This window comes from Cuculus canorus, chromosome 2 (assembly GCF_017976375.1).
Source record: "Cuculus canorus isolate bCucCan1 chromosome 2, bCucCan1.pri, whole genome shotgun sequence".
NCBI lineage: Eukaryota > Metazoa > Chordata > Aves > Cuculiformes > Cuculidae > Cuculus > Cuculus canorus.
In genome coordinates, this window is record NC_071402.1 from 142,774,240 (window position 1) to 142,795,894 (window position 21,655).

General features: G+C 37.3%; 1 protein-coding gene across 7 annotated transcripts in view; it reads left to right on the plus strand.

The window, feature by feature from the left end:
* The window catches only part of MYO3A (myosin IIIA), a 119,654-nt gene that overhangs the window by 34,474 nt on the left and 63,525 nt on the right, over positions 1 to 21,655 (plus strand). For all 7 annotated transcript variants that reach the window (XR_008448783.1, XR_008448784.1, XR_008448785.1 and 4 more), the window contains exons 4-9: positions 4,060 to 4,164; positions 4,719 to 4,818; positions 17,738 to 17,814; positions 19,086 to 19,231; positions 20,866 to 20,931; positions 21,338 to 21,493. Coding sequence is in view for 4 of the 7 variants with exons in the window: in XM_054060104.1 (XP_053916079.1) it covers positions 4,060 to 4,164; positions 4,719 to 4,818; positions 17,738 to 17,814; positions 19,086 to 19,231; positions 20,866 to 20,931; positions 21,338 to 21,493 (650 nt within the window). In the remaining 3 variants the exon portion in view is untranslated. The remainder of the gene's footprint in view (positions 1 to 4,059; positions 4,165 to 4,718; positions 4,819 to 17,737; positions 17,815 to 19,085; positions 19,232 to 20,865; positions 20,932 to 21,337; positions 21,494 to 21,655) is intronic.

A 21,655-nucleotide genomic window follows, 5' to 3' on the forward strand; every position in this document is an offset into this window, starting at 1 on the left:
TATCCTTCCTTGGGAAAATACAGCCTTTGGGGACTTCTTAAAAAACAGTGAAGGGCTTTGCTTATTCGTGCATTTCACATACCGGAGTAGGTGGTATCTGACAACCAAACTGAGAAAATCCTTTCAGTTTACATTTTTCTACTACTTGTGCTGCCAAACCTGAGTTTACAGATGCCACCACCACTTCTACTATACCCAATTTTCCTTCTGGGATTACTGGTTGATTAAGGTAGGTATTATAAAACTGGTATGAACCACTAGAAATGTGTCTATGTGCAAGAAAATATATGTGCATATGTGCGTTTTTGAGAGTGTAGAAGAAAGAATTAGAAGTATTACTGTCTCTTCCCAGAAGAGCTTAAGCCTCCTGACCTCCTGACAGGTTGAAGGACATTTGCGTTTGATGAGTTACTTTGACCTTTAGGTAAGATGGAGGTGGCACAGCTCAGATAGACAAGTAGCTTCTACTCTGTCCTGAGCTCTCTGTGCACATCTTCTTTTATGTTTATAGTGCCCGTCATCAAGGTATTCTGAGGCAATTTTGACAAATGATATGGAGTAATGACACAGACTAATTAACTGTTTGACCATGTGGTTTCACAATGCCTGTAATGAAATAATAGCTACCAGCATCTCCATTCTCTAAATGCTTCACTGGACACTAGAAAGATCTTTTTTAAAAATCCTCTCTGTTGCTGTCAGGTTTTCTTGTCATCCAAGCATTGCAGTCAGCTGAACACAAACACAGCAGCTTTGGTTAGAGGCTGCACAGGTTTTAATGTGGACAGCATGCTACTAAGAAACAGCCAAGATCATAGTTATAAACTGCAATATTTAGCAACACCCCAGGAAACCTCCAGTCCAGCAGAACTGTTAAATAATGGTTATCGCATAATCTCTTATTGAAGGACTATATAATTTAAGGAAAGGGGTGTGGAGGTGGAGGTGTTTATTGTTTAGGGTTTTTTACCCTTTAAGTTTTTTGTCATGTACTAGATCCTGATCAACATTCCTAAGCATAATTCAGCTCCCTGTCTACTCAGATTCCCAAGTAAGCATGGTCCCGCACTGCATCAGGCAGGAGTAGTGTTGTTTTCTGTATCTTCTTTTTAGAGGGAAGAGTCTGACGCATTACGAGAGGGACTTATTGATGTACTTAAGATAAACTTGCATGGAACACACATGCAGTTTGATGGCCTGAGTCAGGATAAAGAATCACCGTTTGAACTTTAGTTATGTGTGTGGTTACAGGGACATGTGGCAACTTCATCTGCAAAAAATACAGAGTAGAAGTATGAAATGAGACTGGATGCAACATGAGAACTTGTTTGGCCTGTAGAAAAATAGAACAAGGTTAATACCAAGCTGTGTCATCATTGTCGTCATCGTCTCCCGCCCCACACAGCTCAGAGCACACATACAGAGTGCCTGCCATAATCTCCTTTTCTAATTGTAGTTGTATTCCAGTAATCCCTTTTACTCCTTATAGCTGCTTGCATTCTAATACCTAGCCTTTTTTCTCCTCTTCCTCTTATGCTGGTGGTCTCCAAAAAAAACAAATTGTCTGATGTAAATAAAAGTACAGCTCACTGAGACAGAAGTAACAAAAGAAGAGTTACCCTGTGCATGCAAGACCTTTGTCTATGAGATTCTCAGCTGATCTCTGCCAAAGCAGCTGCCCTGCTTTGGAAGTCGGGGGGATTTCTGTGGTGGCATGGGTGACTTGTGTTTTTTTCTTTGAGAAAAGACCTGCTCAGCTGACCTTTTATTATATATACTCAGATTCAGTTTTGATTTGGTCTAAAGCAGTTTTAGTGTCTTACATTAGCTGAAATTTTAGGTAAGTTTTATCTTATAATACAGATATTTATCTTGTGATAGTGATTTATATCTTATGAGAGGGTTAGAAAAATTTGTTAAAGCAATATGTTTAAGAAAGTAAAAATTAACATTGTGGACTCAGGAAAATAAATTCAATCTTGGCTCTACTGCCTAAACATTGAAGAAGGTGATTTCTGAGCTATATAGTGTCTTCCTTCTCCCAGCTACAGAAAGAATATATTCCTTTCTGGATTAGTTTTCTTTACATTGAACAGAAAGACTAACAGACATCCAACTTTGTAACAAACCCAAAAGATGATACTTCTATAAGAAGCAAAATTTTAATACTAGATGAAGAAAAATAGTTTGAAGAACATAATATGTGTAATCTGTTTCACAACTGGTTTATCACTTGTCACACAGTTTCAGTGTCCTGAAATGCAAGTGCTGTAAGTTAACCAGAATTATCATCATCCATTTGGTTTGATTAAACATGTTGTGATTTGGCAAAGTTAAAACAATAGAGATCCTGGAAAGATAATGTCGTTGTAAAAAAACCACAAGCAACCAAGTAACTAGAAAAAGTTGATGGGGAAGGCAGACCAGCATGGCTAAAGACAGTAAATAAAATCCTGCTAGAGGCTCTGACCCTGATCCAGCAAAGCGCTTAATCTCATCATTTAAGCATGTGAGTTCTTCCCTCTATAAACACGCATATTGTCCTGCTGAAGTAAAGGTGAGATTAAGTGAGTTCCAAGATTGTTGCCATAGACCTCAGACCAGAGCCTTCATTGACCTCTTGGAGGACTCATCTTGCAACAAGACTTATGTATCAAATGGTGTTTGTGTAGGCATTCACATGGTGCAAGTTCAGTGCAACCCAGGGGTTCCATAGGTAGTCAGAAAAGTATTGTTATGTTTGGGTACAAAGGGCTATCAAATGTTTTATGCTGTAAAATGCAAGTCTTTTTGTAATTGCAGCACAGAAAAAAATGTAAAGGTATAGAAGAACAGATTTTAAAAAAATCATGTACAAAAGTGTCTGATGTCTGGAGTTCTGCAGTTGAAAGGTTTTATTGAAAATTATGATTTTGATTTGAATAGACCTCAAAATCTGTAGTCAAAAGGAATTACTGTTATGTGCTACATTGGTAAAATGTCTTAAGTGGGTATTTTCATATGAAAAACTACTGGATGATGCAGTATAAAACTTACAGTTGGTTTCACTGTTTCATTGGAAGCAGCTGCTCCTTTAGAGAGGCAATGCCTCTTCAATCAATGAGTATTGTTAGGTGCATTATGGATAATTTAAGGGCTGAAGTGGTAATTTCGCCTTTGGGGGTCTGTAACTGCTACAGTGAGTCGCTAAATTTACAGCGTTGCTTCTTCCTGTGGAAAAATAGTAAGTAATAAAAAGGAACATATGAAACATTGCAGGTCTGAACTAATCTGTTAATTTGTGCTGAGTAGTCTTTTTAGGGAGCAAAGCCAAACCTCTGCTTCCCATGTACATAGGGACAGGACAGGGGTTTGCTGGAGTCTGACAGGAGAAAGGATTGTCCAGAATGGATTGTGGCTCTGCGTCTCGAACAAGAAGCTAAGGCCTATAATTATTGTTATACCTGTGGTCTGCCTTGTTTCAGGAGGAGACCTTTCTTTCCACAGAGCTTTCATCATCTCCCATGATGCCCATCCCTTGTGTATAATGTCCCTCTACACTAGGAATTAATTGTTACTTGGCAAAGAGGGCAGTTTTCTTCTTGGAAGATGTTGTTGGGGGAATTTCTCTGCTGCCTCTCTTCTTCTGGCCTTAAATCCATTTCATGTTGTATGTAGCTTTTGTACCTGAGAATTGAAGCTGTAATAATCTGCATTGCTGGTGACTTCCACATGATGAATATAAGAATCAATTAGTATGCTCTACAGAACATGCCCGCACAGCACATTTATTGCACTATAAGCTACCTCTGTTTCAATAAAAAGCAATCATATATACAGGAAAACAAAGAGCTAGACTGCTGTACTTGTGTTTGGGCAAGAAGAAATAAATGCAGAAAGTAGTGAAAAAAATTGGCAAAAGTGTTGTTTGTGTAAGCAGTAGACATGAGGACAAATTTGTGGTTTGCCAGTTTAATAGAAGCTTATTTGACTACAAATTTGTAAACTGCTGATAACTAAAACCAGGTGGCTACTCCAACACTTCTTAACTCCTTTTTATATTCTCCTGATATTTTGCAGCTGTGTAATGGTGGATCTGTGACTGATCTTGTGAAAGGATTCCTGAAGAGAGGCGAAAGGATGAATGAACTGATAATTGCTTACATTTTGCGTGAAGCTCTGATGGTAAGATAAGCTCTCAGAGAAAGAATAATCAATATTCAGCTCATAATTTTTCCTTGGAACGAATGAAGATTATGTCCCCACTAACCCAACACACTATCTTGTATTATAGCAGTGTTTAATGAAATCAAGGTAACGTCTAATTCAGATGGTTCTTTTTAAAGAAGCAAGATAAAATTCATCTGTTTGTTTCATTATTAAGAGAATGAAAATTGATTTCTGACCATTGATTCCTTTCTTAGTAAGTACAGTTCTGTGTCAAAATAACTTTTCTTTTGAGAAATAGCAGAAATATACGCAAAATACTGTTCAAATTCTTGTCTGGATCCAGGATATTTTTGTAGCAAAATGATCAACGTACCTAGTACATTCAAACACTCCTACAAGAAAATTTTCTTTTGCTGATCAGTATCAAGTGGTTTTCTTTTTCATTTTAACTCGAATTTGACTTTCTGCCTTGGAATTTAGGCCTTTGCAGTCAGTTTTCTTTGAGCTTATACTCTAAAGATTTAATATATAATATAAATTTATAGTGCATTTTTCATGTCACCTTCTAGGGGCTTCAGCATTTGCATGAAAACAAAACTATCCATCGTGATATTAAGGGAAATAATATCCTTTTGACCACTGAAGGAGGAGTCAAGCTTGTGGATTTTGGTATGTTATATTTACTTATATATATAACTTGTGTTGTACATCTGATGCATGGAAAATAAATTAGAGGAAGCAAGTCAGAAAAGATTAATTGCATTAACCTATTAAGATTTTGAATTTTTCATTAAAAAATCACTTGGATAAGCAAGTAAAATATTCAGACTCGGGTGTTTTTTACATCTTTGAGTTTTCTGTCCATTTTTGCTACTACTGTTTAGATAGCATAGCTAACAAGTAGAAGTTGTAATATGGTATAAGTGCCAAATGCTTTGGGGCAGGCACAGTAAGTGAAGTGGCAAAGCAAGTTAATAGGTTCAGCGTAAGGTTGGTATTTAGTTCCTCCAGGACCATGCACTGGTTCAGTGCAATTATGAGCTGATCAGCAAAAGCTTGATGTTATATATGAGAGGACAGAGATAGGAGAGTTAATAGATATTGTGAAGAATGGGAGTGCTCCGCCTCAGCCATGTATATACAATCATTTGATTTGAAGCAAAACAAGAGATACTACCTGAAGGCGATAGAGGGGACATGTTACATAGGTAATCCTCACTTTCTGGCAAGTCTTAGTTTTCATTTAATGAAAAAGTTCTGTTTAAGTCTGTTAGGCTTAAAGTGACTCTAGAATGCTGGCAGTTTTACCGCCAGAAGGCAAAAGCAGAAACACAGCTAAGTACATTCAATCTGTTATTTATTGGCTATTCTACAGTGATTTGCCTCAAAAGCATATTGACAGTTGTTTTATTTAAGGTGGGTGTGAACATTTGCAATGATTGTTATTATGAACTCTTATTCTCTGGTAATATACTGTCTCCTAATGTTTAATTTCAAGTTATCAGTCACTACTCACAGCATAGCAGCTGATTTTAAATGTTTTAAATATCATGATTCCATTCTGCAGATAGGAAATCTTAATTTTTCCTTTACCTTCCTATTTTGTTAATGAGATTTATTCAATTGATACATAACAATTGTTTAAACTAATCATGGGATTTTAAATCCCATTAGTGTAGTGTCTTCCTGCCAGTAGATTATATTTATGCAACTCTCATTGGTTCACACATGAAAGCCCCACAACTATTAGGGTTACTAATTCTTCTGAAGATTCATATGTTTATGTTAATTATTTTATTCCTCAGATAAAATCTTGAGCTGAAAAGGCTTCAGACTTCCTAAATTACTATTATTTTCTGATAGTCTGAAAGTTTAATGTGAGGCAATATCAATATTTTTTCTCACAGAATTTTTAATGTGTTATGGATACTAATTTTTTTAAGGTGCTGGAGGCAATTAGAGGTGTGGAGGATCGATGCTCCTGAAAATTAATTCACTTATGCAGATGTCAAAGCATACAAGCTGCAGGCATAAGGACCTGAATTCTTTATTCCCCGGTTACTGCAGTGTACTGCTACAGCTGTAATTGAAAAATAATCGTAAAATCTTGTGGAAAAAATTGTGATGCCAAAGCACAGATGAGAACGTGTGCAAGAAACAAACATACATACACAGACGTTTAAGTGGTTTGAAAAGGAGCTTAGAATATCTGCAGTCCTTCCTCTCAAAGGATTATAAGAACTGCACCTTAACTTGGGAATAGATAGAAATTTTTTCTTGCTTTTTTTTTTTTTTTTCCCCATCTCCCCCTGCCCCAAACCAATCTGAAGCCAATAACGAGTAGTTTCAAACGGGAAAAATGTGTACAGTCTTCACAAAATCATCTTGGAAGACATACCGTTCACCTTTCAGGCTGATGTTTAAGGTATTCAGCTGGGATTTTGGAGATTTGTGTCTTCTACTTAAGAGGATTTAAGCCTACATTAATCAGATTCCAGGAGTATTTTTTAGCCAGGAATGTGAGTTGATCAAAATCTCTCATGTTGACACTGCTACAGACTGTTGGACAGAAACATTTATTGGATCAGGACTGAAACTCATAGCCGTCTTTTTACTGTATAAGCCTGTGAATCTGCAGGCCACAGAATCATACAGACACACAGGCAAAGTCTCCTTTTTTCCAGTAAATATTCAGTGGAAGCAAGATTTCTCATTTAGATTGAACCAAACAAACCAAAGAGGCCAAACAAACAAACAAAACCAACCCAAATAATCACACAGCCCTTTCTAGCATGCTCACAGCTTTTCCATTGTGGAGAGGGGAGCAGAAACAGTGGATCAAGGGCTCCTTCTCCCATTGAACACTTTTGACAAAGGAAGGAAGTCCTTCCCAAGATAATTTTATATGCACCATTTTCTTGCATGCTGGTTGATGGTGACATGTTCCTGAAGAACCCTTTGCTCTCCTTCCCTTATAATCTATATCATGGTTTTCATTTTAACAGGTGCATAAAACCTGTGTCTGAAAAGTGGAGCTGTGAAGTGCCCTATGGAGCACAATACTAGAAAAGGACTGATTTTCAGTCTAGATGTGTCATGTGGTCACATAACTTGAACTTATGTCTTTTTTTTAAAAGATGAAAGTATAGTTAGGAACTTTATAAGAGTCATAGGTGAAAAAACAGTTTACCTTCAGTGAAATAAATCACCTTTGAGAAGGGCTTTTCTTTCCTTTGTTCTTTTTGTACTCTGAACTTGGTGTGTAGCGTACCACCATTGTAAGCCTTTTCTTGGACAACAGTACTGATTTTCCAGAAGCTTCATTTGTGATGCAATTTGTACACATTGCTTTATGGTTGTTGTGTCATAGGTACTTATGTATGCTGTGACTATGGTTTCTGAACACTGCACAGTCTTCAACAGAAGACCTTCACAATGCTTTAATAGGAAGTAAATTACTATAATTTCCAGTTAACAGTGGGGAATCAGAGACTGAGTTGCTTGAGGTGCACAAAAAGTTTTTGGAAAAGCTCTCCCAAAATCTATGCTAGCAGTATGAACTCTTTGCCTTTCATAGAGGTATTGATATTTAAAGAGATGAGAAAGACTGTAAAACTACCATAGCAGTGCCTTACCAGGATTGCTTTGAGGAGTGAATTTTTTGCTTTTCCTTAAAATTATGCTGTAATATTTCTTAATCACCCCAGTAATAGTCTCATATCTAAGAAATCCCAATCCCAGTTGATACATTAATGATCACATGAAGTAAATGAGTTTATAGCATCTCCACACCAATGCTTCTGAAGCTCAATTGCTTATCAAGGACCTGCCAGATAGAAGTTTTAGTTTAAACTATTCAAGCGAAAAGTTTGAAATACTGTAACCAGGGAAGCATTCTCTCCTTGCATCCATCTGGTATGATAATATAGATCAGCAGAGATAAAAAAAATTGTTCTTTTTTTACTACAGGTAATGAGGAGCAGCCAAGGGGATCTACTCTGTGCACATCCCATGATGTCAGATTGAGTCCCTGAATTCATTAAACTTCTAGATACATTACAAAGCCCATATTTTCATTGTAGAGAAGAATATTAACTGAAGGCAGTTTTGCTACCTCAACATTTGTGGGAATTAGCTGTTAAGCTGTTCTGGTGGAAAACCTTTGGGGAGGGATGCTACACCTGAGAACTGTAGCAATTACGCTCCAAGCAAGGAACTCTACCGCATCAATGCAAATAATAAATAGCTGAAATATTTTCAAGTGTAGCTGCTATGTTTTCAGTATAGGACAGAGATTTGATAAAAAATATAAATTTACATTGAAGTAAATGCCCTGCAACACTTTAAAGTGTGACCGCTATGTGGTATATTGTATAAAAAGAGTTGGAGACAAGCGGGGTGTGGACCAAATTTCCTTTATAAATATTCTTAGTTATATTCACAGTTGCTTATTAGTGTTTTGGGAAGGAAATATTTTATATCTGTTTCTTAAATTTCTAGTTCTATGCAGTGGATTGATCTTAAAGAGACAGATTTTGAAAGAAATTTTATCCACTAAAAATGCAGAAAAACACCTAGTAAAATTTTCAAAGACTTCTAGCGTGCAAATCCAGATTAATTTAATGCTAGATACATTTTGAAAGTCTTGTGACAAATATATCTGCAGCTTTTACTGCATAAATATCTTTCAGTGTCTGACCTTGTTTCGTCAGTTAAAAAACTGGCCTGAAGTTACTTGGACACATAGCACGCCTCATCCGTAATAAAAATTCATATATTCATCTGTGTCTTACAACGTGTAACGGTTTTCATAGGGACCTGAGTGTATAACATCTGCTTGTGCTGGCAAGTACTTCTTTGAATAGTCCTTCTCAATTAGATTTCTTTTCTTCAAATTGGGATGCTGCATAGGGCCTTTCATGTATTAAATAATATTAGTCTAAGACGCAATTCCTGTTTGGAAATGGTGAGATGTCAAATATGTGTTGTTCTGAAATGGGAGAAAAGAAACTTAGCTGTATTATTATTGTTATTTTAACACTGGTCTGAAAAAGTCCAAGTGACATTTCATTTTGAAAGATTTTATGTGATTCTGAAATCCCTTGCTATTTTGGTGAGTCTTAATTTGCATTTTTCTACTTTTGTTTCAAATGTTCGAAGTATTGGATTTAAATGTTGTGGCTGAATGTTGTCCTGGCATTCCAAATGCAGTTTCAGATGTCTTAGTTTGCATGTGACTAGCACAGTTTTATCATGTATCCTACTCACAGAAGGGGACTTGCTCTTTGCCATAAGTTCTCAAGCAGTCTGGTATCCAGTGAGAAATGTTCTGTGCTGGACCAGACTGGTGAGTCTGGGAGCTTGAAAGCCAGAGCTTTTCATGCTTATATGGTATTGAGGGAAGAGGATCGCAGCGGACACAACTCGCCATTAACAAACTAGAGAGGTTGAGTTATGAGAGAGTCATGGAAGAAAGAACCATTTTCCAACTAAAACTTTTGAAACATCTACAGTCATGTGGCAGGTGATTATTTTAGATAAAAAGAGGAGAGTGTAATGCTGATGGAAAATTCCTCTTCAGCTGTGTTTTTGAGTGTTGACCTTATAGGCTGATAGTCTCGAACAAGAGCGCAGGTAGCCGATGCTTCTCTGGGACTGCTGAAGCCTGCTGTCACAGACTAGAAATACCTCAGGATGAGCAGTTGTTGCCTTGGAAATGTCCAGAAAAGATGTAAGTAAAAATTGTACTCCACCACTTAAGGAAATGCCTAATTTTCCAGAGCACTGTTCCTTGCTTGAAGGCCTTTTTCTTCTGTGCATCAAATGAAAAAATACTTTCGTACCAAATGTAATTAGACTGTTGACATTGTTACCATGAAAGATTGTTGGGGAAGAAAATAGGAGTCAGACATCTAGATGGATATTAGAAATATTCATGTCCCCATAATGAAAACAAAATGTTGGAGGACTCATTAAATCTTTGGAATTCAAGCCTATTTCTAACTCCAAGAAATCCCATGATTTTCTCCCTCACCTCCCTCCAGTTTGCTTAGTACTGTCACTGTGGGAATGGGTATACTGGAAAGAATTGACACTGTCCATTTTCAGTTTCTTTGTAGGCATTTCATTAATGACATCTAAAACTCTCCATCATTAAGAGTCTCTGGACAAACAATACATAGGAAAGATCTAAGGTTTTTTTATAGGTAAAAAATAAGTTCCAGTGGAAGGCATGGAAAGAAGATAATGTAATCTCACTGCTGCTGGCAGATGGTGGAAAATTACAAGCTGTTTTGCGTGCAGTTAATAGAGTAATGACTTCAAGGGCTCCTCTGGTACTGTGGATAAAGAGATAGCATAATTAAAACATGTTGTAACATTAATGGAATATATAGCGAAGGTAAGGTGACTTTTGTACTTGAAACATACTTAGTTTGCATTTTTCTTCTTTTGTTTCAAGTGTTAGAAGTGTTGGATTTAAATGTTGTGGCTGAATGTTGTCCTGGCATTCCAAATGCAGTTTCAGATGTCTTAGTTTGCATGTAACTAGCACAGTTTTATCATGTATCCTACACAAAGAAAGGCACTTGCTCTTTGTTGTAAGTTCTCAAACAGTCTGGTATCCAGTGAGAAATGTTCTGTGCTGGACCAGGTCTGACTCAACTAGAGACTTAACCTCACTAGGGAATAAGCAGACTGGAGGAGAGGGTACTGTATTGCTTTATTTAGACATACTGGAAGGTGACATTACTTTGTTTAATACTTGAACTGTTTCTTCCATGTAGTTTAAAAACTGCAGGTAGACAGAGGTCAGCTTTTACATTTAGAATGTAACAGGTTATTATTTTGTTACAAAGAGAAGGATCATTCTTCTTTTAAAGCTATTTGAAGTCTTCCAAAGTTAAGAGCCAAGAATATCTTAATGCTGGCATTTCTGGATGGCCTTTGTATTATTCAAAATTGAAATTTGATGAAACAAGCCAATTGTAAGCCACTCTTTTTGGTAGTGTATTTTTATATTACCTCTACTTCTGCGTTAAAATGCATGCATAATTTAATTTAAACAATACTACGTGAAAGTATTGAGTTAATTTTGTAATTCAATCAAGTTCCTAAAATGGATTTCTTGGGATTTTTCCTTAGAAAGAGTGTGTAGTAATTCTGCCAACATTCTCTGTTGTGATGCAGTAGTGGTGTGCTAGTTCTTCCTTATAAATTATGGAATGTTAGTAATGCTTTACCTCTACTAATGATCAGTAACAAGTGATGAGTCTAAGTTAGAATGCATAGGTGATTTTGCTGTGTTTTATTGCATGATGTCTGTACCTCTTCTGATACAGAAATACAAGCCAAAATATTTAAAGTTCTGTGAGTATACTAAACAGGTTGAGGTTGTGAAGAGTAGATGAGCCAGCAGCTGCTGTAATGACAGAGCAAGAGTAGTAAAATCAGTTACACTGTACAGCATGTCCAAAATAATAGGGACAATCTCAAAGTAATTAATGAGTCTATGGTAGACTCCATCTTAACATTAACAGTTCCATCTGCTTAATTGGTCACCTTGCCTGTTTTTCTGATGCATGTGGAAGCTTTCTGCTGATCTTGTGGAAAAAGCATCTGAAATCTTGAGTCAGAGATAGGGGAGGGAACCACAGCATTGAACTTCATCCTTTCGTTGTGACACCTCATCAACTCTCATGTTCCTTTACTGTGACACAGTGCTGTAGCCTCTCCCTACCATGAACAGACTTGATAGATGCAGTTCGTTGGCTGATCACAGACCAGTCTAGCATCCTTGTATGGCACACGGCACTGCAGAGGAAGAGAAGGCTCACAGCACTGTGCTAGAAGTGTGTAGGTTGGGCTGCAGTGAACTGTGAGTCTAGAGCCACCTTGTGCTCAGTGAATGGGTTGGGAAGTCAGTTGTGAGTGATCTAAGCTTGAGCATTTTGGGGAAGGACACTTCCCATGACATCTCTGTCCCTTTTAATATTTATCACAGTTCTCTGCCTTGCATGTCCTGCTGACGTTGAAGAGGGGCTAAACATGACCTTGAGTAGTTTTCCAATCTTTTGTAGGTTACTTATTCTGGAGCAGTCAGAATAGCCTATTGCGTCTTTCTTCTTGCCCTGCATTAGCTATAAATGCTGTCTGAATCATTCTGCAAAAATGAAACAATTAATTAAAATAATTTAATTTGAAAGTATTCAAAAATAAAATAATTCTTTCTGCCCTTAGCTTACTTTAAGCAATGAATCATAGCAAGACTTGTATTTGCCTTAGTCATTCTAGCATACATCTATAATAAAGCTGTCTGCTTCACTGGTTCGGATCAAACTCAGACTATTATTATGTTGTCATTTCTGCATACCATATAGCATGACATTCACATGTTGCTTCTAAAAAGCATTTACTAGAGGACTATGTCAGAAGCCAATAAAAGTAAAAGACTTTGAAGAAAGCTTTCTTCATGAGCAGCTTGTCAAACTGCCTTGAACCCAATCAAAGTAATAATTCCAAATTTTTCAAATCAGGGTTAGCAAGGATAAGATGGATTGCATTGACTTGAGCTGTGGAACATTTTCGTTGTTGAATGTTTAATTCTTTGTTGCAGTCTTAGTCCTTACAAACTTATTTTATGGGCCATGTGTGAATGAAAACCTTTGTGCTCTCCAGTAACAACAAAAAGCAATCATGTGGCCAAATGCTGTATCCAGGATAAGCTGTTCACTTGGTCTTTTAAGTATTTAGTTCTACTAATTCACATAAAGATGTCACTGATGGCTTAAACATTAAAGAAGCTTGACACAGAAAATTTGTGTCATATGCCAGAGACACACAAAACAAGAAGAAAGCCCTTTCTGGTCAGCCCTTTCTGGTGGTTTTCTCATGGGTCACAAAATAGCCCTCTCTTGAGGTTATTAGAAAACCTCTGGTCTCACCTGCCTTAACTAAAACCCATTCATTTTTACCTGAAAATTTAACCCAATAACTCATTTGTACTGAAGTATTCCAGTTCTTAGGTATTTTAAATATTCTATAGAATCAGCGTGGATCTTGCCTCTAACTCAGATAATCTTAACAGGAAAAATATGTGATGTCACAAGGATAAAAATCTCCAGGGATTTCTCAGTCGTACAGGGGGAAAAAATCCTTTTTTGATCTCAAACGTGGTAGTCAGTTTGAAATCTAATATGTAAGTAAGGAAGCATCTAAAAGGGAAGACTTTCCTGACCAGCATACTGCACCAGATTGTGTAGAGCTACACAAATCCCTGAGGCTCCAGAGAAGAGTAGCTCTCCTATCTAAATACATCTGGCCAATTGTGCATCAGGAAAACTAATGTTCCTGTTCATCCCTTTCAGGAAACCAGCTGAAGCCCTGAAGCATGAGATTTGAGTAGAATCATTGGCCTCGTGCTGCACTGAACTGTTGGGAGCACGCGGAGGGCAGCCTGTTGTTGCCTGCTTTACTGGGGGCCATGGAGAAAGGGTGCAATCAGAGTCACAGTCTAAGGGAAGCTAGAGTATGTTGCCACACTGTCCTGCCCAATCTCCTGTAATACAAAAGTTCTTGGATTTACTCATAAAAGAAGCTGTATTAAAATTTTTTATTTAAAAATGATTATGTATTTCGTGGGTGTAGTGAAAGTTCTGGGTTTTTTTAAGTCACTGGTGTGTTATTATAAATATGTACTGTATCTAACTTAGGATTTTAATTTAACCCAATAACTCATTTTACTGATGTGCTTAAAAATGCGTTTTTTCCTTTAATTTTCTTTGCCTTTAATCCTTGTTACGAGTATACTGTGAAAGCCGGTGTACTTTGATTCCTTTAGCTTTCATTTATATCACCTTATATTTTATAGTACAGATTCAGTTTTTTTACCCTCCTTTTACTCCATGCCTGTTGGTTTTGTAGTAAACATTGTGGATTTTTCATCTCCCAGGCAGTTTATATACATAGTGTTCTCAGATACTAAGTTTTTGACCTTTCTGGAACCGTAAAGGGCTATTAGGTTATCTTTTGGATATGCCCTATTTCAGCTAAAGATTTGCATCCCCAATGCAAGTTCTCCTAAGTGTTTGGGAAACTCTAGTTTTCATCATTAAAACACTATATATATTAAAATAATACTTAAAGACAGGGTATGTGGCAAGAGAGAACATGGAAGAGGCTGAGGCACTCAATGTCTTCTTTGCCACAGTCTTTACTTGTAAGACTGGCCTTCAGGAATCTCAGATCCCTGAGACCAGTGGGAAAGTCTGGAGTAAGGAAAACTTACCCTCAGTAGAGAAGGATCAGGTTAGGGAGCATTTAAATGAATTGAATATATCCAAGTCCATGAGGCCTGATGGGATGCATCCTAGAGTGATGAGGGATATGGCCAATGTCATTGCAAGGCCACTGTTGATAATTTTTGGAAGGTCTTGGAGACTCGGGGAGCAATACTAGAGTGTAAGCTATTTGGGTAGGGTCTGTGGTTTTTTTATGTGAATACATTGGCTAGCATGTTGGGAATACAGTCTCCTTGCTGTGTGATGAGTGTGAACATAGTAGAATTTGCTAGGACTCACCATTCCCCCATTAGCATCAACCAGTAGAATGTGCGTAGTTCTGTAACAGGACAGAATCATAAAATGATGTTGTACAGCTTCCCAATTTAGATCAGAACAGTGTCTGCTAAGATTGAGTGCTACTATGAGACAAATCTTTCCTAATAATAAGGAGCTTATTTTTGTACTGTTTTATTTTTATTGAGTGCTGAGGTCAAATGTAGATGGCTTTACTTTCAATGTTATTCCAATATGCCCATTTTTGGAATGAAAAACTTGAATAATACTCATAGTGTAAGTTTTAGTAGTAAACTAATGCCTGAAAAAAAAACCCCTTTTTTCTAATTATATGCACAACAGTTTCCTTTGGGTATGGTGTACATTGGTATTGTTAATGCACTTATTTATTAATCTCTTTGCTTTCATAAGATTTATTATTTGGATGTAATAAAACACTATTTTATGACTTGGTTTTAGATTCCTTAGGAGAATATTTGATTCATCTTTCAACAATGCAGTGGTAAAGGTGAAAGGCAAGGACCAAGATATTTTCTTAGAAAATATTCAAGTTACAGAATCACAGAATCACTGTGAAGTTAAAAAGGCTGGCTAGCTGTATGCTTGACTGATTACTGAAATGCTAGAAGAAATGTTACTAAGTGTGGAATTACATCATCTTTCCTCTATGCACAGAAAAAGCCCAAGGAAATATCATTTGTCATAAGACCTACAGTCTGTAATCTGAAATGCCACTTTACTGCTGAAAGCAAAAGGATGAAAAAACAAACAAACAAAAAGCACACAAAACCCCCAAGAGCCCAAAGAAAGCAGTAGTGAACAATTCAAATTAAATCAGCTTTTTACTTAAGTAAAAAAAGAGGAAGGAGGAAAACATCTTGTAGTTTATTTAATAATTATAGTTCAAGGAGAAAAAAAGCAACAGTGCATAGACAGAGCAGATTTTGTACAGTAATGTTCCTTTTATATTTTGTTCCTTGTCTCTGCAGAAAGTTATGATTATTTATAAAATCTGACATTGAAATCATAAAAATTTACTTAGTGCCTTTCTTTGCCCGGCAAATCTGAATCCTGTTTCGTCATCCAAGACTACAAAAAAGAGCTTAGCACAGGGAACTCTGACAACATGTAGAAAGGATCACATTACGATGTCTGTTAGCATCACTGCAACAGTGACAGACCTGTGGTCACGTGTGCATACTCCATGCTTTCTGAATGACATGTTTTGCTGAGGGCTCAGAGCAGCCACAGACTCCATGAGCCGGAAGCTGGACCTCAGACAACTCCTTGAAGTAGCAAAAACAAAGCCTCTGCTTAGCTGAGCTGAAGCAGGATTGATGGACTTTGTGCTAAGACTCACATTGTCCTGCATTCCATGATGTAAACACTGTGTATTGAACTTCCTGCATGCACAGAGAGACACAGAGATTCAGCTTTCTCAAGCCTGGAACAGACTAGAGGGGGACAGCCACAAAAGCAGTGGTTATGTTTGTCTCAAAGGAACAGGCAGAATCTTTCTTGCTGCTGATTTTCAGAATCTATATACATTTCTGTCACGGACAAGTGCAGATGTTTTGTGTATGTTTTGAGTTGAACACGTAGCTGTAGAGTAAAAAAAACAGATTGAGCCATGTATGGTTTCTTGACCTCCACTGACAAAACCAAAATAATCAAATTCGGTCTATACAAAGCTGTAGTTAATGTTTCCACTGGGCAGTTAATGTGAGTTGTTCCTGTTACAAACCATCTGCAGGGTTTTCAGGAAGATTGTAAGGTCAGTTGTGATCAAACCAAATGGTACAGGGTTGAAACTGGCCAGTGGTGCTCAATGGATCTTTGTATATTTCAGAATAATGAAATGACACACACAGAGTGAAGCTGAGGCTTTTTACTTTTTTTAAAGTGAAAGCAGACTTATGTATGGAGGCAAAATAAATGAGCTTCAGTGTCACTTATACACTAGGGTTGGAACAGGAGTAGAACACAGGATCTTTCTTGCCATCTGTGATATCTGCACATCAGAATATGCCTCTGGTGGACCTCTCAGTTGGCTATGACTCATAAATCCATAATAGTTCAGGACTTGCTACCAAAGAGGCTATTTTTGTCCATGTGTGGACCTCACAGTTGATTATGAGTCACAAATCCATAATAGTTGCAGACATAATAGCTTTTTTCCTTCATGTGTTGTACTCTTCCCCTTTGCACACACTGGAGATATTTCCAATCAATACACTCTTATAAGGCAGGAAATTGGTGGCAGACTGGTCAGAGGTGTGCTGCAGCCCACTCAAATTCCTAATATTTCAGTGTCTCTTAATTTAAACCATAAGGAATCTTTAGACTTCAGAGTTCGCTTTCCAGCTCTTGGACTGAAATAGTTAATTCCTTAAACTACAACTCCTGTTACAAAGCTGATTTGCAGGCATTTGATGTTGCTTTGAGAATGTGCTTTGAGCATGGAGAGCCTTCTGGTTTTGTAAGAATTTTTGAGGTTTCACTGTTCTGTTGTTTTGTTTTTATGGTATAACAGCTAAGAGATGAGGATAGGCGTGTTTTATAGTGTTCAACCTGCAATAGGTAAATATTGAAACAATATTGAGGTCTAGCGTCAGTAATGAGCATTAAAAGAAAAAAAGAATTTGTGGAAAGTACAGTACTTTTTTTTTTCTTCTCCCCCTAAAGTGCTTTACTGCTCTCCTAAAATAGGATGTAGAAGAATTGTAATTAGCTAGTCAAAATATATAGAGTCGGATTACTAATGAAATGCTCGTTTTGGACTAAATCCTGGTCCTGCTGAAGATACTGGAAACAAAGGATGCGGAGAACTTCAGCTGAAGTGCTGAGTACCTTTGAAGACTGGGCCTCTCTTTCCAGAGAACTGGAAAGACTTATTTGAGGTTCACCTGCAGAGGAAGTCATAGCATGGCAAGACAGAGATGGCACTATTCAGAACAACTGTCTTGGATGGAAATAGGAGTTGCTCTGGTTATAGCTTCCCTTCATTCTTCCAGGTGTGTCTGCTCAGCTGACCAGCACTCGTCTCCGTCGGAACACCTCCGTGGGCACCCCATTCTGGATGGCTCCAGAGGTTAGATTCATCTTTCAAAACATTTTCTTAGTGGTATTCAAGCTGCTGTATTCTGCTTTTATACTCTTTCTTTTTCTTCCTCACCACTGGACTTTTCACTAAGTGAAATGGCAATGTTCTTTAAAAAAACATTTAGAAACCTTTTTTCTTACATGATTGCAAAGATTATCTTAAAATGGGGTTTCTTTTAAGGGTTAGAGCTAGAGAGCAAGATGTTGAATTTCGTATTAAAATGTTAATGAGAAGAGAGTACTACTATTTATCCTTTCAAGCCTTCCAAGCTCTGAAACTATAGGTAAATTTGCCCACCCATGGAAGGAGCCCAGGGTGGTATTGTGATACATTATAGCTTTTATTTTTGGATTTCTACACCTGGGAAGTTTTTAATACTATATATCCATAGCTGACAGCAAGAAATGGAAGAGGTTATTATGAATAAAGAAGATATACTGTGTAACTTTGGAGATTTTTTGAACTGAAATTGAAGCCTATAAAGATATACTTTAAGCTGATACAGGAAAAATATTTTGTTATAAGTAAGTCTGTGTACTCACACTATCTGAGTGCACACAAACACATGCATATATATCTGTTTATAGGACATGAAACTACGTTGTTTATACACATGCATGTTATAAACATACTCTGTTCATATGCCTTGGTCTAGCCATGTAACTGACAGAATACACTGTGTTAGACCTGTAGCTAATGGGATGAAAAATTCTAGATTCATCTGGCATTGTGGATGAACTGAAATGTATATGAAATTAAATACATTTGCTGTGTTCCAGTGGCAAACACATTGTTGAGAAAATAGCTTGATCCTGAAATTGGCTGATTTGGTTGAATAAGGACCCAGTAGAGGACAGTGAATGAAACTTCTTGCTTTCCTGTTTGTTTCACATAGAGAAAGCAGTGCAGCTCAATTAGTTATTTTGCAAATATAATCCATGGAAAAAAGATTTAAGGTTGCTGATTTTCCTGCTACTTCCCTCAGCCATGGAATGTAGGTTACTACCTTCTGCTGAAAAAGCCAAGGATTTGCACCCTTTTGTCACATCAGGGAACATCTGCTCAGAGAACCTGGTGTTCACAGACACCTGCTTTCTCCAGTTTAAGCATTATTTTTTTTCAGTAACAGGATGCTTTATGTTGCTAAATGTGTGCAAGCCAGTATCTACATCCCATGGGAGATTCTCCAAACTGTGACTATCCTCTTAATTTTGGACATTTGACCATCCAGTGACCATCCCAGTCTTTTACTCCAACAGGTGATTGCCTGTGAGCAGCAGCTAGATAGCTCCTATGACGCCAGATGCGATGCATGGTCACTGGGTATTACTGCAATAGAGCTGGGAGATGGAGATCCACCCCTTGCTGATTTGCACCCTATGAGGGCACTGTTCAAAATACCAAGGTAATATCTTGATGTGTTTATTTCTTGCTGGGTCAGACAGAACTTTTTCTTTCACTCTTACTTTCTTCAAGTGTACAGCTTTGACTTTATAAGTATGTGGAGTTTCTTCATATTATTTATATTAACAAGCTGTTAGAAAGACTTTGTCCAGGTCTATTTTCTGCAGGCTCTGCTTCAACCATGTGCACACATTGAGAAGTTCAGAGCTGACTGTGGCTACACTTAAAAGCTATAGGTTCTTCTCATGGGTGGACTGCTGCCCAGTATACATAAGTGCAGGACTAAGCTGAGTCCTGTATTTTCTGTTGCAAAGAATGACTTAGGATAGAAATACGGAGTCTGAGTATGCCACTGTGGTAAACAGGCATCATACCTACCCTCAAGAGTTGTCTCATGTCCTTTGAAGAAAAGTGTTGTTCCACCACTCACATACATTTAAGCTGCTGGTTTTCATTACCTTGTGTCGCTCCTGGCAGTTCCAGTGTTGATGTCCTCAGGCAGTGCAAATAGCAACTTCTTTTGTGTTTTCTTTGAAGCTCAAGATAAAAGTACCGAAAAGCCACTTAGAGTGTTTCAGAGAACATCAGTCTCAAAGAACGTAGGGAATGATCACAGGGCAGTTTGTGGATATCACTCTCAGCAGTTGGAGTGGTACCACAACAGTTGAGACCACATAGTATATATGAGTGCTTCATGTCCTTTTCAGTCAAGTCACCCAAATTAGTGTAAATTACCTTCAAATTTAAGAAATCTTGTCTGACTTGGCACTGAAGCAGAGCATGAGTGCTCCTCTCACCCTTACTTGCTGTGGGAAAAGCAGTTACAGTGCTGTGGCCAGTCATTTCAATAGGCCTTCAAAAAAACATGTGGCTTATATCCTTACAAATACTGGGCACCTTTCTGCTTTGGACAAATATAAGATCAATATCCTTTCATTCCATTAAGTAAAACCTGGAAGTGATAGAATAAACATTAACCAGCACTTAAAGAAAAGCAGATATGATGTTTCATTGAAAATAGACAGAAAAATTAGCTCATCTATAGGTCATTCATGACCATAGTCAGTGAAATAGCACTTCTATTTGAATGGAACAAAACTCCTAAAATAATATGAACCAAATTAACACCTAGAATAAACAGCTTTAACAACAGAAAAGAAAAAGAAAATAGTAGTATTTATTTACAATAGGTCTGTATTTAGTCCTTCACTTGACTTGTGATTATCTTCTGATGAATGAGAAACAGGTAATAAAGAGCTAGTTCCATCTGACACTTTGTTCATCAAGTTTATTAATTCAGTTGTTCTGGCAAAAATTAAAATATAATTTCTTTTAAAAAATTCTCTTGTTAGTTTGTTAGTTGTTAGTTTGGTTTCCGTTTATTGATTTGATTGAAAAAAAAAGTAGCAATTCTTAACTACTCCTGGTAGATCATCTCCATGCTATTTCTCCTTGTTAGTTATGTAAAGCGGGAGAAGCAGTGAGGCATTGTATCATCTATCCAGGCTCCTTTTACCTGTGGAAATCAATATTTTTTTTCAGTGGCCTTCTAGAGCTCATTACTCAGCTTGCCTTCACACATAGTTCTTGTCAAGGGAGTAGTTTATTAACTTATCATCATGCTGACCTTTGCAGGAATCCTCCTCCAACACTGCAGCAGCCTGAACTGTGGTCACCTGAATTCAATGACTTCATTAACAAGTGAGTAACAACTGAGACCACTGTAGCTGATTTGGAACATGGATAAATGTCATGTGTAAAATATCTCTGTATTCTCTGTGGAAATCTGACACTACTTTTCCTTAAAAACCTGGTTTGTAAATCCAGTTTGACTTCCAAGTGACACTCCAGATTTAAAACATGGAATAACAACATTTTAACACACTTGATGTTTCTTTTTTCTTAGTTTAAAGACTATTTCATTTTTAAATGCGATTATTTAACTTCTTGGACTCATCGATTCTGTGAAATCTTAACAATTTTCATTACAGAGCTCTTGTGATTAAGATGTATGTATTTATTATGGAGTAATGAATGAAGTACAGACAAGTATTTCAAAACTTAACACCTATTCCTCAATGATCGTGTGCTTTTTCTGCCAGCACAGGTGCTTGACTAAAGATTATGAGAAACGTCCGACAGTATCTAGTCTTTTGCAGCATGATTTTATTAAGCAAATTGAAGGAAAAGAAAACGTGCTACAAAGGCAACTCATGGAATTTATTGATGTTCACCAGCAAATGGGAATCACTGAAAAAGCGAGGTAAAAGTAGCTAAAAAATAGAACAGTTGGGACATTTTTGATACTTTCACTGTTTCAGAATGGTTAGCACTCAGAGAAAGATTCACCTTTCATAACTTTAGCTGGTCAGAAAGCAGAGAGCTTAATATTTGGGGTTTCCTATAGAGCCAGTGGAAAGAGAGA